Below are 12,925 nucleotides of genomic sequence, written 5' to 3' on the forward strand. Positions count from 1 at the left end.
GGAAGGAACTCGATAGACTACTGATTTGCTTGGGCTGCGGATGAAGACAACTGTCTGGCTTTGTAGAAAAATGTCCCTTCTGCTTTTTTGTCTGTCTTGCCGCTCAAATAGCCCCCAGGCCACATTAGAGAAGACCCATTCATATGGTGAAAAGCTCAGAGTCACACAGGCTCATGTGAAGGGGCCACATAATTGCTGGAGAGAATGGCCATTTATATAATCTACTTTAGTTTTAAGAAAAATAATGTATATATATATATACATATATAACTGATCTCAAGCAGATGACAAGAGAAGGTGTGTTATCTTGGAACAAATTTGCAATGTATTCATGAAAGAATGCTCATGGATGTCAAGTGATTCAATAAATACACTTAAAGAGTCATCTCAGTTCACTGGTGATGTATATCGACCTTGCTTTATCTAACATGTTAAGTTAGCTCAATTAGATAATTGCACATGTGATGCTGTAAAACTATTATTACACTTTGCAGTCATTTTGAGAATTAAATTATCCTTGAGAGAACAGTATTACCAACAGAGGCTGAAAGTAAAATATTTATCAAAAAGTTCCACATCAGAACTTGCTGGGTGAGAGCTCAGTGGGGTTGTACAAACACGGTGCTGCACCTATTAGCTGTGCTCCATTGTGAAAGAGTGAGAGAGACAGAGCTCGAGGGCAGGAGGAATGCTAAGTGGGCCCCTTAGCCTAGTCAACCTTCAGTGGGTTTCATTTATCTTCATCTTGTTAGACTAAATTAATTAACAATCTCAATGTTACACACTTTCTCCTTTCATTACATCAAATAATGGCAGAAATGTAGGGGGAGGTCCTGCCCACTGGGAGTAGACAGAGACTGAAGACTGACTGACTCTCTCTCGCTCTCTCTCTCTCTCTCTCTCTCTCTCTGGCTCTCTCTCTCTTCCCCTTTTCTCTCACACTCTTTCTCACATTTCCCCAGTCTCTATGACGACACAAACAAAAACCTGTTAAATGTATTTCATAAACATATAAAAAATGTATGTTGTTTTCAACAAAGAGAGCCTGACAGTGTCTTTTAAAGACACTATGCACGTTGTATACTGTACTTCAGAAAAAAAGTTTTATAAATATGGAAGTTTTCAAAACAAACAATATTCAAGTCAGACAATGTCAAGCCTTTGAGTGGTGCATGAAATCAGGAGTTTAGACTGTTTGAGTTTGATGTATTTTTCATGATGGCAGTGCATCAAGTGCCATTAGGATGCACCATATGCCAAAAATGAAAATGGATACTTCTATACAGCGATTAAAACTGTCAGTATGTGTGACTCAAAACCCAACCTGACTCATAACAATAATGAAAGGCCCATCTGGTGTGCCACTGTGAGTTGCACTAAGGTATGAAATGTCAATAACATACACACAACAGAGCATATTCGTGTCAAAATGTTCAGAAAAAGCTCCTTTAGACCTATTTCTGTTGCTTGAGAAAAGATACTGGGATTCTTCACCGGAGGAATGCGTAACTCACAAATCCATCCACCCTTGTTTCTATCCTTCTCTACCCTTTCACCCCTGCCCCCACATCAGAGCCTACTCCAGGACACAAGTCTTATCAAAGCAAAAGGGCTAACCCTCAAGCAAAGCCTGCCTTTAATCTTCGCCTGATTGTTGAGGCCTTCAATCTCTGGGCAGTGTGCGTGATATCTTTCTGCTGCTGCTGCTTCTTTAATTAAAACAGACATTGACAGAAGGATGTGGATTAGCAGTGCAACAATGTGTTTACTTAGAATAATCACAGTGTTTTCTTGCGACTTGGAGAACAAAAGGAAATTGTTGATGAAAGCCCAAGGTCAAAGGTCATGTCCTCTTATTTTGTCTTTTTTTTTGTGCATGTGGTTATCGTAAATTATATAATGATATATGTGTCTCTATATTTTCTCACTATCTCAAACTCATCTCCCAACATGCTTCATCTTCAGTAAAGCTGTTTATTCACCAAACTGGTCTTGGCAGTTGGCGAATGTTACACGCTGTCACTAATTTTGTACCATTACAATAAAAAAGCGGAAATGAGCAATGGCAGGGCCTTCTCAAAAATCTTGCATGCTTTATGCCTGAATAACTCCTGTCAAAGTGGAGTACATATACCACACCAAGGAAAATTAATGCCATGGCTAGATGGGTAAAAATGGGGTTCTTTATGTTTTTTTTCCTCATATTTTATTTGTTTACTTCTGCAAAAAGTATATTAGTATATCACACATTCAATATCAATGTACACTTAATAGATGCGAGTGATAAATGTCCCTTTCAGGTCGATCAAACCGAATTTAAAGAAAAAAGAAAATATTTCCATTCAGTCAGACCTGAAAAGTGGAAAAAATGTCCTTGTGAATATGATTTATACTGTATGATTCTGCCGGATTACATTTGGTCCCAATTTTGTCAGAGCTTACAACTCAACTTGCTTTTTTTTTCTAAAGCGTATAAATGTGGGACTCAATCTTATTGAATGATAAAGATAAATAAAAGAATTTTAAATGCATGAGAGATTTTTTTCCCTTCAATTCCTGAAGGACATTTTGACTCGCGCGAGTAATGGTATCAAATTGTCCTTTCTTTTTAAAATGCCCCCAACAGTTCTGAGGGAGAAAAAAATGCTGTTAATTTAATCAAATAAGTGACCTTTTGAAAAAGAAATCAAAGAGGATTCATTAGCTTTAGTAAAGTTTGGCTGACAGCAGCTTTGAAAGGCAGATGCTGCTGCTGTGGCTTTTAATGAGCCAACCCTAATTAGGGAGCAACACTGGAGCCTGGAGAAGGTGGTTGACTAGGAAAGGAGCCAATGGTAAATAAGCTCTCTTATTTACTTCCTCTGTGTGTAATGACAGCACAAATTTTTAATTAGAATCACAGGAAGGGTAAAGACAAAAAATGTAAATCTTTATGTGAGGCTGGATACAAACACAAAACACAACAGGAAGAAACACTAAAGCACAAGACCGATGAACCAACAACTGCCTTTCCCCAACAAGCCCAACATCTCCGACGAGGGTGGTTAGTGAGGGAGGGCCGGTGAGGAGAGTGGTCAGACAAAAAAAAAAAGCATGCAGTCTAAATTCAGAGCTGCTTGTTCTTTAAGCTGTGAAATGTAGAGGAAGGGGGGTGGGGGGGGGGGGGGGGGGTGAGAACTTATAAATGTGTGTCTCTCATGTCCTGGGTGGGTGCTTTCAGTCTGACTCGGGGCTATCGGGGTGAGCATGCTACTCGGCCGCACACTGCATGTCCACAGTCATCACGCACGGGTTGGGTAAATATATTAGAATCCATGTTTGACAATGTTCAAATAAACAGACACATGCGCACACACAAACATGTGCACGCACACAGGGGACAAAGTCGAAAGCTAACAGTGCGTCGGAGAGTTTAACCCCTGTTAGCCCGCCACCACCCCCTGCCCAACCTATGATCCTGAATGGCAACAACAGAAATGAAACTAACCTCAGTAAAAAGCTGCTACGAAGAAAGCCCTCCATGTCAGCGTGTGGGGTTCTGGCAGGAGAAATCACAGAGAACCATTTTCACTATGAAACGAGTGATAATCAAAAGGCAGAACAAGGAGCAAGGAAGAAGAGAAAGAAAGAAAAACACAGAGATCATACATCCTCCTCTTATATAAGATCTTATGTCTTTAATTAAAGCAAAAAATATGACTAGCAACCCATCTTCTCTTTTATGAACTGACATCATTAATTATACCTCTTTCCATCGAGGGAGTGGATTTGCATACAACATGGGTTTGCACCGAGAGCCTGATGATATGTTTGCGTCAAATAAACTCTGCCTACTGATCTCTATACCGTCTATTTCCAACGCTGTGTGCAGATATATGCATGTATATCCAGCGCTGTAACCACAAAGCCAATAGCAGCCCCAGTCTGTTCAGAGTAGCCAGTGGTGGTCCAGCTGCAGCCCATGTGTGGCGATGCTGCTGTGGCTTCTGGGAGCCCGGCCGCAAGGGACCCAAGCTGGGACTCACTGCACCAATGAGGCAAAAGGATGTGGTCATGATGTCACCACTCGCAGGGGTCGTTCAGAAGCCTTACCCACAAAATACTGGAGACACATGTCTAAAATTGACTTGCAACAGGTTTCCATTAGCTTATGTTATTGGTCTATATAATACGCTCTTTTATTGTGTTAAGATTGGCTGAAAATTGATGAAGACCTTCATGCATGTTCTTTGTTTTAAGCAGTAAAAACAAGCAGAAATTTTCAAGGAACAGATTTGTTAGAAGAACTCCTGTCAGTGGTTGAAATGTAATTTCTTACAGATCTTGTGACGAGCCTTATACAGATATTCAGCCTGTGAAATATGGACGGGGTATTTTGAAGGCATATTTTTCTGCATTATAACAAGCCATTTCACTTCAACATTTCATCTCTTGACTCGTATAATTCAATTCTGTAACTTTAAATTCAATAGCTATGAAGTCCAAATACCAAAATTCCCACTTTGAAAATCACTATACTTTAACACCACTGGAAAGCAAAATACTAATTTCAAAACCTCTTCTGTTATGGCACTACACCATCAAGGTGAATAACACAAAGTTCAACAGCAAATGACATCTCAGCCCTTAAACACCTTAAATTTTAGTGACATGGGTGTAATTTGGCATTTTCTCCTCTTGCTCTCTTGGCTTCTGAGACAAAGCCTCTGAGAGAATGGAAAGAATGAGCTGGGCCCAAGGACACTGTGCCTTTCAGTCTGGCCAGCACTTAGCAAGGCAGTGGATCCACAAGGCCCAGAGGGCTCAGCTGAGACTTTTCTCACAATAAGGTGTCTGGGGAGGCGGGAGTGGCACAGCCCAGGGCTCCATGGCTCTGCTCTCTGCTCTCTCTCTGTCTCTCTCTCTCCACTCAGCTGGGCCCAGTGCACATAATACCATCACCACACCATGGCACACCAAGCCAGTGACAACGTGAGAAAACAACCGTCAAACAGTGCAGAGCAGATCAAGCGTGTCTCCTCACTTCTCTGAGTGCAAAAAGCACACATACCCGACTGCAGGCACACACAACCAAAAACAATCGTCAACATGAATGCAAAGTCACTCTTAACTTAAGGCCCATGCAAACGAAATAACACATGCATATGGCTTTTGAAAAAAAAGAATTGTAAGCTAAATTGAAGTAATCTACGCTTTATTCCAGCCATTTGACAAATGTATCAAGTTATAAGAAAACAGTTTTTTTGGCATCTGAATGTATGTTTATGTATTTCGCTGACATTCGAATCTTTCAGCTGGTTACTAAAAAGGTTAAGAAGCAGCAGTGAAAATGAAATAGATCAAGCTTTGTCCCAATTCTATTTTTTGTCTATGGTTGTATTCCCCAACCCTTGCTGTTTCACTCTTTGTGCACTTTTATTTCCTCAGCTGTGCCTGCGTCTCTGGTCCCACTGTGGTCAGCAACAACTGAACTTAGTCGATGGAAGCAAAGATGCGGTTTGGAGAGCAAATTACCAAACTAAGGAAAAAATGACTTAGCCACATTGTCTTTGCTCCTGACTGAACACAAAAAGCAGGAATGTCTTCAAATTAAAGCTAGGCCACAATTCAAGGGCAGGCTTTTCAGTGAGGGGGAAGCAGGGAGGATAGACATCACTAAGTTGGCCTGGACCAGTCTGAGCAGCACGGCAGCCCTTTCGAAGAATGAGCTGCTGCCAAAAGCTGCCTCTGCCTAACCAAGTCTCCCCTGCCATCTGCAACAAATGTGCTCTATTAAAGCAGTACCATATGGACAACAAGCTAGCTATTAACACGGCTTCAGCACATCCCCTTAACCTAGCCCAGATTTCAAACTTCCAGTCAAATTGACTGCTGATTTAATGCACCGCCAGCAGCCATGTGGGTCTTGGCACGAGACTGCACTCTCAGCCTTCAGTCATTAACAGGCTCACATAGAGTGTGGCGCATAGTGAGACACAGAAGTTAGAGATCTTACTGGCAACTACATCCCAGGTTACTTTGCAAATCCCTTAAATAAGACCACATGACATGAAGAAGCACCATTCGAAGATGACGATACAGAGTACTTGTAATGACTCCCGGAACCCCAACCTCCTCAAGACATGTGAAAGAAGACCCATAACACTCTATTGTACTGAGTGGAAACAAGCTTATGGACTACATCTCCCCACAGAGTTGCAGCAGTGGTAGTCTAACTGGTGGTTTATGTCTCAGTTGTTCCACAGTGATGGAGAGTGCATTCGCTCCCTCTGCATGGATCCAAAATGGCAGTGATTAACCTCAGGGGTGTGTGTGTGTGTGTGTGTGTGTGTGTGTGTGTGTGTGTGTGTGTGTGTGTGTGTGTGTGGGGGGGGGGGGGGGGGGGGCATTAATCCCTGAGGGCCAGGCGGCCATGTTGACGCCTCTCCCTCCTCTGAGTCACATGGCGACCCACCCACCGCTCACAAAGCCATGCTCTCTTCTCCTCGGCCATGACGCCACAGCTATGAGCCCTCTGTTCTGTGACCCAGAGACAACACACACACCAAATCAATTACAGTTCCGCGGTTTTAACCCGACTCCGAAGTTCAGTAAATTTTGTTTATTTTTTTCTCTCCCTGCCTCAGCTGCATAGATACTGTACATAATTAGAGTGGAAACACATTTCTTCTAACTGAAGCCCAAATGTACAGTTTTAATATTTATTATACCATTCACCTTTCCATCAAATTTACATTTCAATTTTATTTACCCTACCAAATTTAAATATTTATGCGATGATGTCGCTCACCTTTTAAAGGGAATTAATTTAAATTGTTGAAAAATCTCTGTTCTCCAGTGGTGTTTAATGTAAAGAAATTCTACAACTCTTATAATTCAAAAGGGTTAAATCCTCAATGTAAAATTATTGTTACACACCATCTCTGTCAGTAATGTCCCTATGCAAATTGAAGTGATAAGCTAAAGACTGCCTGATGACAGTCTAATTAAATAAGCCTTTCAGTGCCCTCAGTGAAGCAGTGTGACGTGTGAAAAGGTGCCGTTGGACTGAGAGAAGAGCGATTCAGAGAGGGGGAAGAATGTATCCCAGCAATTCCAACATCCCAGCTTTACGCCACCTCAACACCCAGTCACCTGAACTGTGGTGATACCTGGTCCGGCACATGTATGCACGCACACACACACACACACACACACACACACACACACACACACACACACACACACACACACACACACACACACACACACACACACACACACACACACACACACACACACACACACACCCCAGTCAGAGCTGCCAGATGAGTAGTGAATTAATTTGTGTGAGCCACTCCAACATTAGGAAGGTGTGTTGAAAGGTGTCTGCTCATGTTTCAAATTAAACGCGCTGCTGGTCAGCATTAGCACCTCGCCACCCGTCGGCAACTGACACTTAGAGGATGGGGGGTTGGGGGATGGGAAGAAGGAGGGGAGCCTATCCACCGTTCACACTGGAATAATTAGAACATGTCAGGAAGAATTAATTTCCTCATTTTTCAAAAGGATACACAGAAATTACCATGTTATTATATGACAGGGTCCCTGGGAGGATTGGATTAAATTTGATTTCTTGCGCAGCCCACACAACAAATTAAAGTCATAAATAAGATGGAAAGAAGCAGGGCACAGAGCATATGTTTATGGCAATGAGTGAAGCCAAGGGAGCAGAAACAACTATCTTCATTTCATTTTATTTAAATCAGGCCGACAACGTGTGTCTGAATGACAGCAGTTGCTAATGGGTTGAGATTAGAGGCTCCTTGATATTAACACAGAGATCCAACAACTCCAACTAAAACGCAATGGGACGTAAAGTGTGTACACTTCTAGACGAGGCCATTCTGCACAACTCCAGCTTGGTAAAAGTTGTACCAAACAATTAAGAACTTATTTCTTCACTTTGTCCTGTGGCCTTATGTATGGAGATATGCTTTTGTTTCAAGTATCACTCATGCAATGAGGAGTGTTAAACATTATCAGCTTATTTAAGCGTTGTAGGTAACAAAGGCAACTAGTTTTAGTATCATGTAAAACCTAATTTTAAAGGACTATAGAGAATATAAAGTGAATGTGTAAAATTGCTTTTTTATAGCATTAAATGTTTTATTTGTATATCTCATTTCAAGGAGCAAACCCAGCTCACCCAGTGTAATACAATGTTTAACATTCATACCTCTTGTCTTAAGGCCCGGATTAGACTTGTTAGCTTATTGTTACAATTTAATACTGGCTTCCCTGCAAATAGTTTTTCAGCTCTTTCAAAATGGGCTGTCATTAGAGCCTAGCACTCCCCTGGGCACCACAAACTTTAAATAATTTGTGAATCAATTAACTGGCTACTCTCAACGCAACAGGGATTTCACACTCCAGGGTCGTGGTGCATTATCAGTTGGAGACGATTCATGGCTTTTTGGGAGAAAAGTTCATGGTTGAAATCATTAATTCATTTTACCGGACTTTTAGTTATGCATTACTTTCCACAGCTGGAGTAGCAAGAAGATTAATGGCATGTTCTTTGGTCCTGTTTTCTGACGTGAATAGCTGCTAGGTGAAACTCTGTCCTACAGAACAAGGGAACACATCTTGAGAAGCAGGCCAGCAGCCAAGTCCATATTAGATTTTTTTTTTTTTAATCTTTCTAGGCATGAAATAAAACCCACCATGTCCTATATTAATAATTATAATCATAATACACTCAGTGGTTAGGTCCATTTTATGTGATTCAGACCAGTCAACACCCTGCCTAATCAAACTGCCACCAGATAAAGCATATTTTAGTTTAAGCACTGGAAATGAGGTCATCTGTTGGTAATACAGAGTGCAAGCTATTAACTAAATGCAGAGTTTAATGGGGATAAATAAAGTTCAGACAGGTTTTACTCATTCTTGCCAGGTAATGACATGTGCAACAATTAGTATTCTAAATTCACTCTGGGATCCTCTGCAGTAATTGGGGCTGATGAAATTAAAATCTTTGTTAGGCAGTCTTTGTCAAGCAGTCTCTGTTCAGCATATTGACCACAATCATTGCAGGGTCAGTGGACTGAAGAGGCTCATTTGATAAATAATAGATTGAGGACAACCATCAAAAGGTTATTCATTTACATTTTATGCTGAAGTGCTGTTTATTTAATTTCTGACAAAATGACTCCTCACACCTTTCCTTTCAACAGTGCCGTCCAATGCTGGATTAAAAAGCTGCATGGTCGTGTGCCACGCAGCTTATCAGAAAGATAGCGCATGATAACAAAGAGTATGTCTGACTTATTCAGGTGGACTCTCATAACATCAGGTACTTTCAAAGAAGCTTGCTCAAGTATCATCAAACATGTGAAATAATCAACTCTAACAAAATTAATTACTTTTTTAGAGAAGTTAAACCTGCAAAGGAAAATGTGACCGAATCACAGTACGATGTGATTAATGCTGCTCCACTGGAGAGACAGATGTCTATTAATGCTGCAGTGATTTTTTTAATTCCAGGAACACTTCACTTATAAGGTCCTATTATTAAAACTTCAGGGATCAAGTTGTTAATTACATGAGTAGGATGTTTTTTAATCAAGACCAGCGTCATGTACCTGACATTGTTTGGAATGAGTTGATTATTCTAGACTCTTTATAAGTGATGCTATTCAGCACTTCGACTGCCGGCTTGGCTTTATAATCACTGTTTTCTCCTGTAGACAAACAAGGTTTGACAGCTACATGGATACTTTAATAATTTGATGACATTGGATTAATTGAAGTAAATTATCACATCACCTGTTTTATGTTAGGTGTTGCTTATATCTCGTTACATTACAACCTCTGGCGGCACAATGTGCAGAAATGTCTTATGAGGAATGTGCATACATTTCTTTCAGTGATTTATCTGCAATATTTAGTCAGTTTGACTGAGCTGATTGGAGCCACTCTCAACTCCACAGCGCTGACATGCAGCAGTAGCAGCAGAGGTGAGTCGCTGGCAGGAGGCTTTGTGTGACATCAAATGGCATGATTAAACAATGGTAACTTTAAAGTCAGAGAGATATTTCTCAGATTTTATTGAAGAACTTCCAAACCACATTAATATGAATCCCATGATATCTCCAATTGACATTTGAAGGAAACGAATAATATCAACTAAGTTCATCTTCTATTTGTCCAATATCTACGATACATTGGAAAAAAATACAGGTTGAGGAGCAGCTGAAAGATCGCTTAAGCAATAATATATCGATGCAGAGGACTGTAGTCTTCTCTCTTCTGCTTTTTAAAGCAAAATGCCACCTTTCGTAGCAGCTGTCATACTTTATTGCTTTGAACAGTTTCACCTAACGTCTTTCCAGAGCTGCTTGCTCTGTGGCTCTTTGTGAAACGTAGGCCTGATTCTGCTGTGGTATCAAAGGATAAATGTGTTTTCCAATAATATCTATAGGATTAGTGTGTATTTGATATGTAAAGAGTATGGCCTTATTGAGTATTATCTAATCATGTTCTACTACATCTCAGCTATACTGCAACACCTATGCTGAATGCATATTTGGCATTGGTGTTTCCTAATGCAACAAAAAGGAGCCTAAATGTATTCAGAACAGACATTTTGAGTTTAGTAAACACATTTTTTACTTTGGTTTGAGGAAATCCAGTCACAATTTTTGGATGTTTGACAACCATGATTGTTCAAATTTGTGTACAAATATATATGTGAAATAAATTCAACTTGCCTGAACATTACAATGTTTTAGAAAATGTACAATGACTACCTTCTTATTTCCCAAAATTTATTTTTTTAATCTATTTTCTCAATACGCTTAAATAAATTCTGATAATACCAGAGTAATGAGTACTCGACACCTCATATTGACCTTAAAATGGCAACTCACACACAAGTCCATGTCATACAAGAGCAGCAGCTGAAATAATTGTGATGTTTAGGGGAAAACATGGTGGGGAAAAAAATAATTGAGAGGTTTCACCGCACTATGAAAAAAGGGGAAATGCAGGAGAAGTGATCTTAACGTTCGAAAGGTCTGTCAGTAACTTTGCGCCTGTGTTACTGTGTAATTGTGCATACATTGTGTGCCTGTCCAATTGTCCACCTCATTTGATGCAGGTGCACTGTGTGGGTAGAAGTCAGCAGGGGTGTATGAGACATGTGGCAAGACAGGAACAGCTGAGGGGGCAAATTGATACTTACAAAAACTGAAAGACTTAATCCCCAGCTTCCAGCGATCACTGGTCGATTGGTTTTGAATTCATGTAAGTAACCTGAAATGCAAGCAGAAATAAACAAAGAAAGGCTATTTAGTTGTGCCTTTGTCTTCAACATAATTTCAGCGGCATTAGTAATTATTGTGATCATATTGTACTTTTAAGAAAATCATGTTAATGTCCTCTGAAAAATATTGCAGCTGTTGATAATTTTGGTTAGAAAACACCAGGAGATTTGGAACAGAAGAAATCAGCCAGGGCATTATGTAGCTGTATTTACCTTTGCTGGAACAGAGATTGAACAAGGGCAGAAAATTAGGACCATATTGACTGTTGGCTGTGGGTCAGAGTCTCTACAGCTGAGCTGAAACAGCTTTGTTAGTGTCTGACCTCCAGGCTGTACAGCTGTTACCAATGAGAATCTGTCCAAGGCAATGTTTGAAACCTACTCCTCTGCTACCTCATTAATCTGTCTTCAAGTCATCAAACTCCACCAATAAACAGCTTTCACATAAGCCAATTGTTTTATTTAATTTTGCTTCTTTTCATCAAACGCCACCCGCTAATGATTTATTTAGCAGCCATGTGCTGCTCAGCGTGTCTGCTTTGTTAAACAGTGCACAAGAAATTCTCGTTCGGTATTATTGTTTATTTGTCACTCAAAGTCGGAGCCAAATCAAACCTAAATGTGCCCCCATTGACCAGTAATGAAAATACAGAAGAAACAATTAAATGATCTCCCCACACAGCCCGGGAGGAAAAAAAGCCCGAAGCTCATTCATGTTCATTTTCTCACATTATCTTGTTTTTCACAATAAGCCAGGATCTCATTACCAGCTGATTTATACAATTAGTCTGCCTCAACACTGCCAATTAAAAGGGGCCAAGGGTTTTTTGAGGTCACGCTTAACTGATCTGTCACTAATTTGCACTACGGCACCTCAGTCCTCTACTGCCAGGGCCAATAAGCCACCAACAACAAGACCACATAAATATACTGACTATCACAGCATTGTTGCTGGAGCACGGCTCAGTCTGCTGTGTGGGAGGGTGCAGGGCTAACAGAGTGAGACAGATAAAGGCAAGAGTTGCAGACGGGTCTGAATGTGGTAGCCTTGAGGCTGGACGTGACAATGGGAGAGCGGAGACCCAGGTGACCCCCCCCACTGAATAGAAAGCTGTTCCATACGGCAGTGCATCGCTTCCACCCTGACAGAAATACATCTTTTCTCATTGAAAGATCCTTTTCATGTCATAACAAGATATCTTTCATGTTAATAATGTATAAAGTTGCTTGTCTTCACAAAAATATCTTCTCTCTGTAATCACCGTCGCGCTTATTTATTCAGGCACAACAGAAATTCAATGATGCAAACAAGAACTGAGGACATTTTATTTTTCTCATGGCGGCAGTAAAATGCTTCTGTAGTTACACACAAAGGTCTTCTGAGTTTAAATTCATCTCCTTCCTCTCAAATCCTGCTACACCGTTTCAGGTTTCTGAACTATGCTCCAGCTGCAGCCACCCACTCCTGCCTTCACACATACAGACGATTAACTTATATTATGAGCTATTCAGTGGAAATCAACAATCCCTGCCAGCTGGGGGGGAAAAAAAACACATATTATATGGAGGGTAATTAAATAAACTTTGTCAAACATCTGACGATGGGCTGAATTCCTA

The 12,925-nt window shown here is 40.6% G+C and overlaps 1 protein-coding gene across 2 annotated transcripts in view; it reads right to left on the reverse strand.

Moving 5' to 3' along the window:
• Window positions 1-12,925, reverse strand: part of sox6 (SRY-box transcription factor 6) — a 132,514-nt gene that overhangs the window by 99,604 nt on the left and 19,985 nt on the right. For both annotated transcript variants that reach the window (XM_080517800.1, XM_080517799.1), the window contains exons 2-3: window positions 11,228-11,298; window positions 3,488-3,538 (exon numbers count right to left, since the gene is read on the reverse strand). In XM_080517800.1, coding sequence (XP_080373926.1) covers window positions 3,488-3,522 — 35 coding nt within the window. In that variant the 5' untranslated portion in view covers window positions 3,523-3,538; window positions 11,228-11,298. The remainder of the gene's footprint in view (window positions 1-3,487; window positions 3,539-11,227; window positions 11,299-12,925) is intronic.

Source organism: Blennius ocellaris (genome assembly GCF_963422515.1).
Source record: "Blennius ocellaris genome assembly, chromosome: 1".
Classification (NCBI taxonomy): domain Eukaryota; kingdom Metazoa; phylum Chordata; class Actinopteri; order Blenniiformes; family Blenniidae; genus Blennius; species Blennius ocellaris.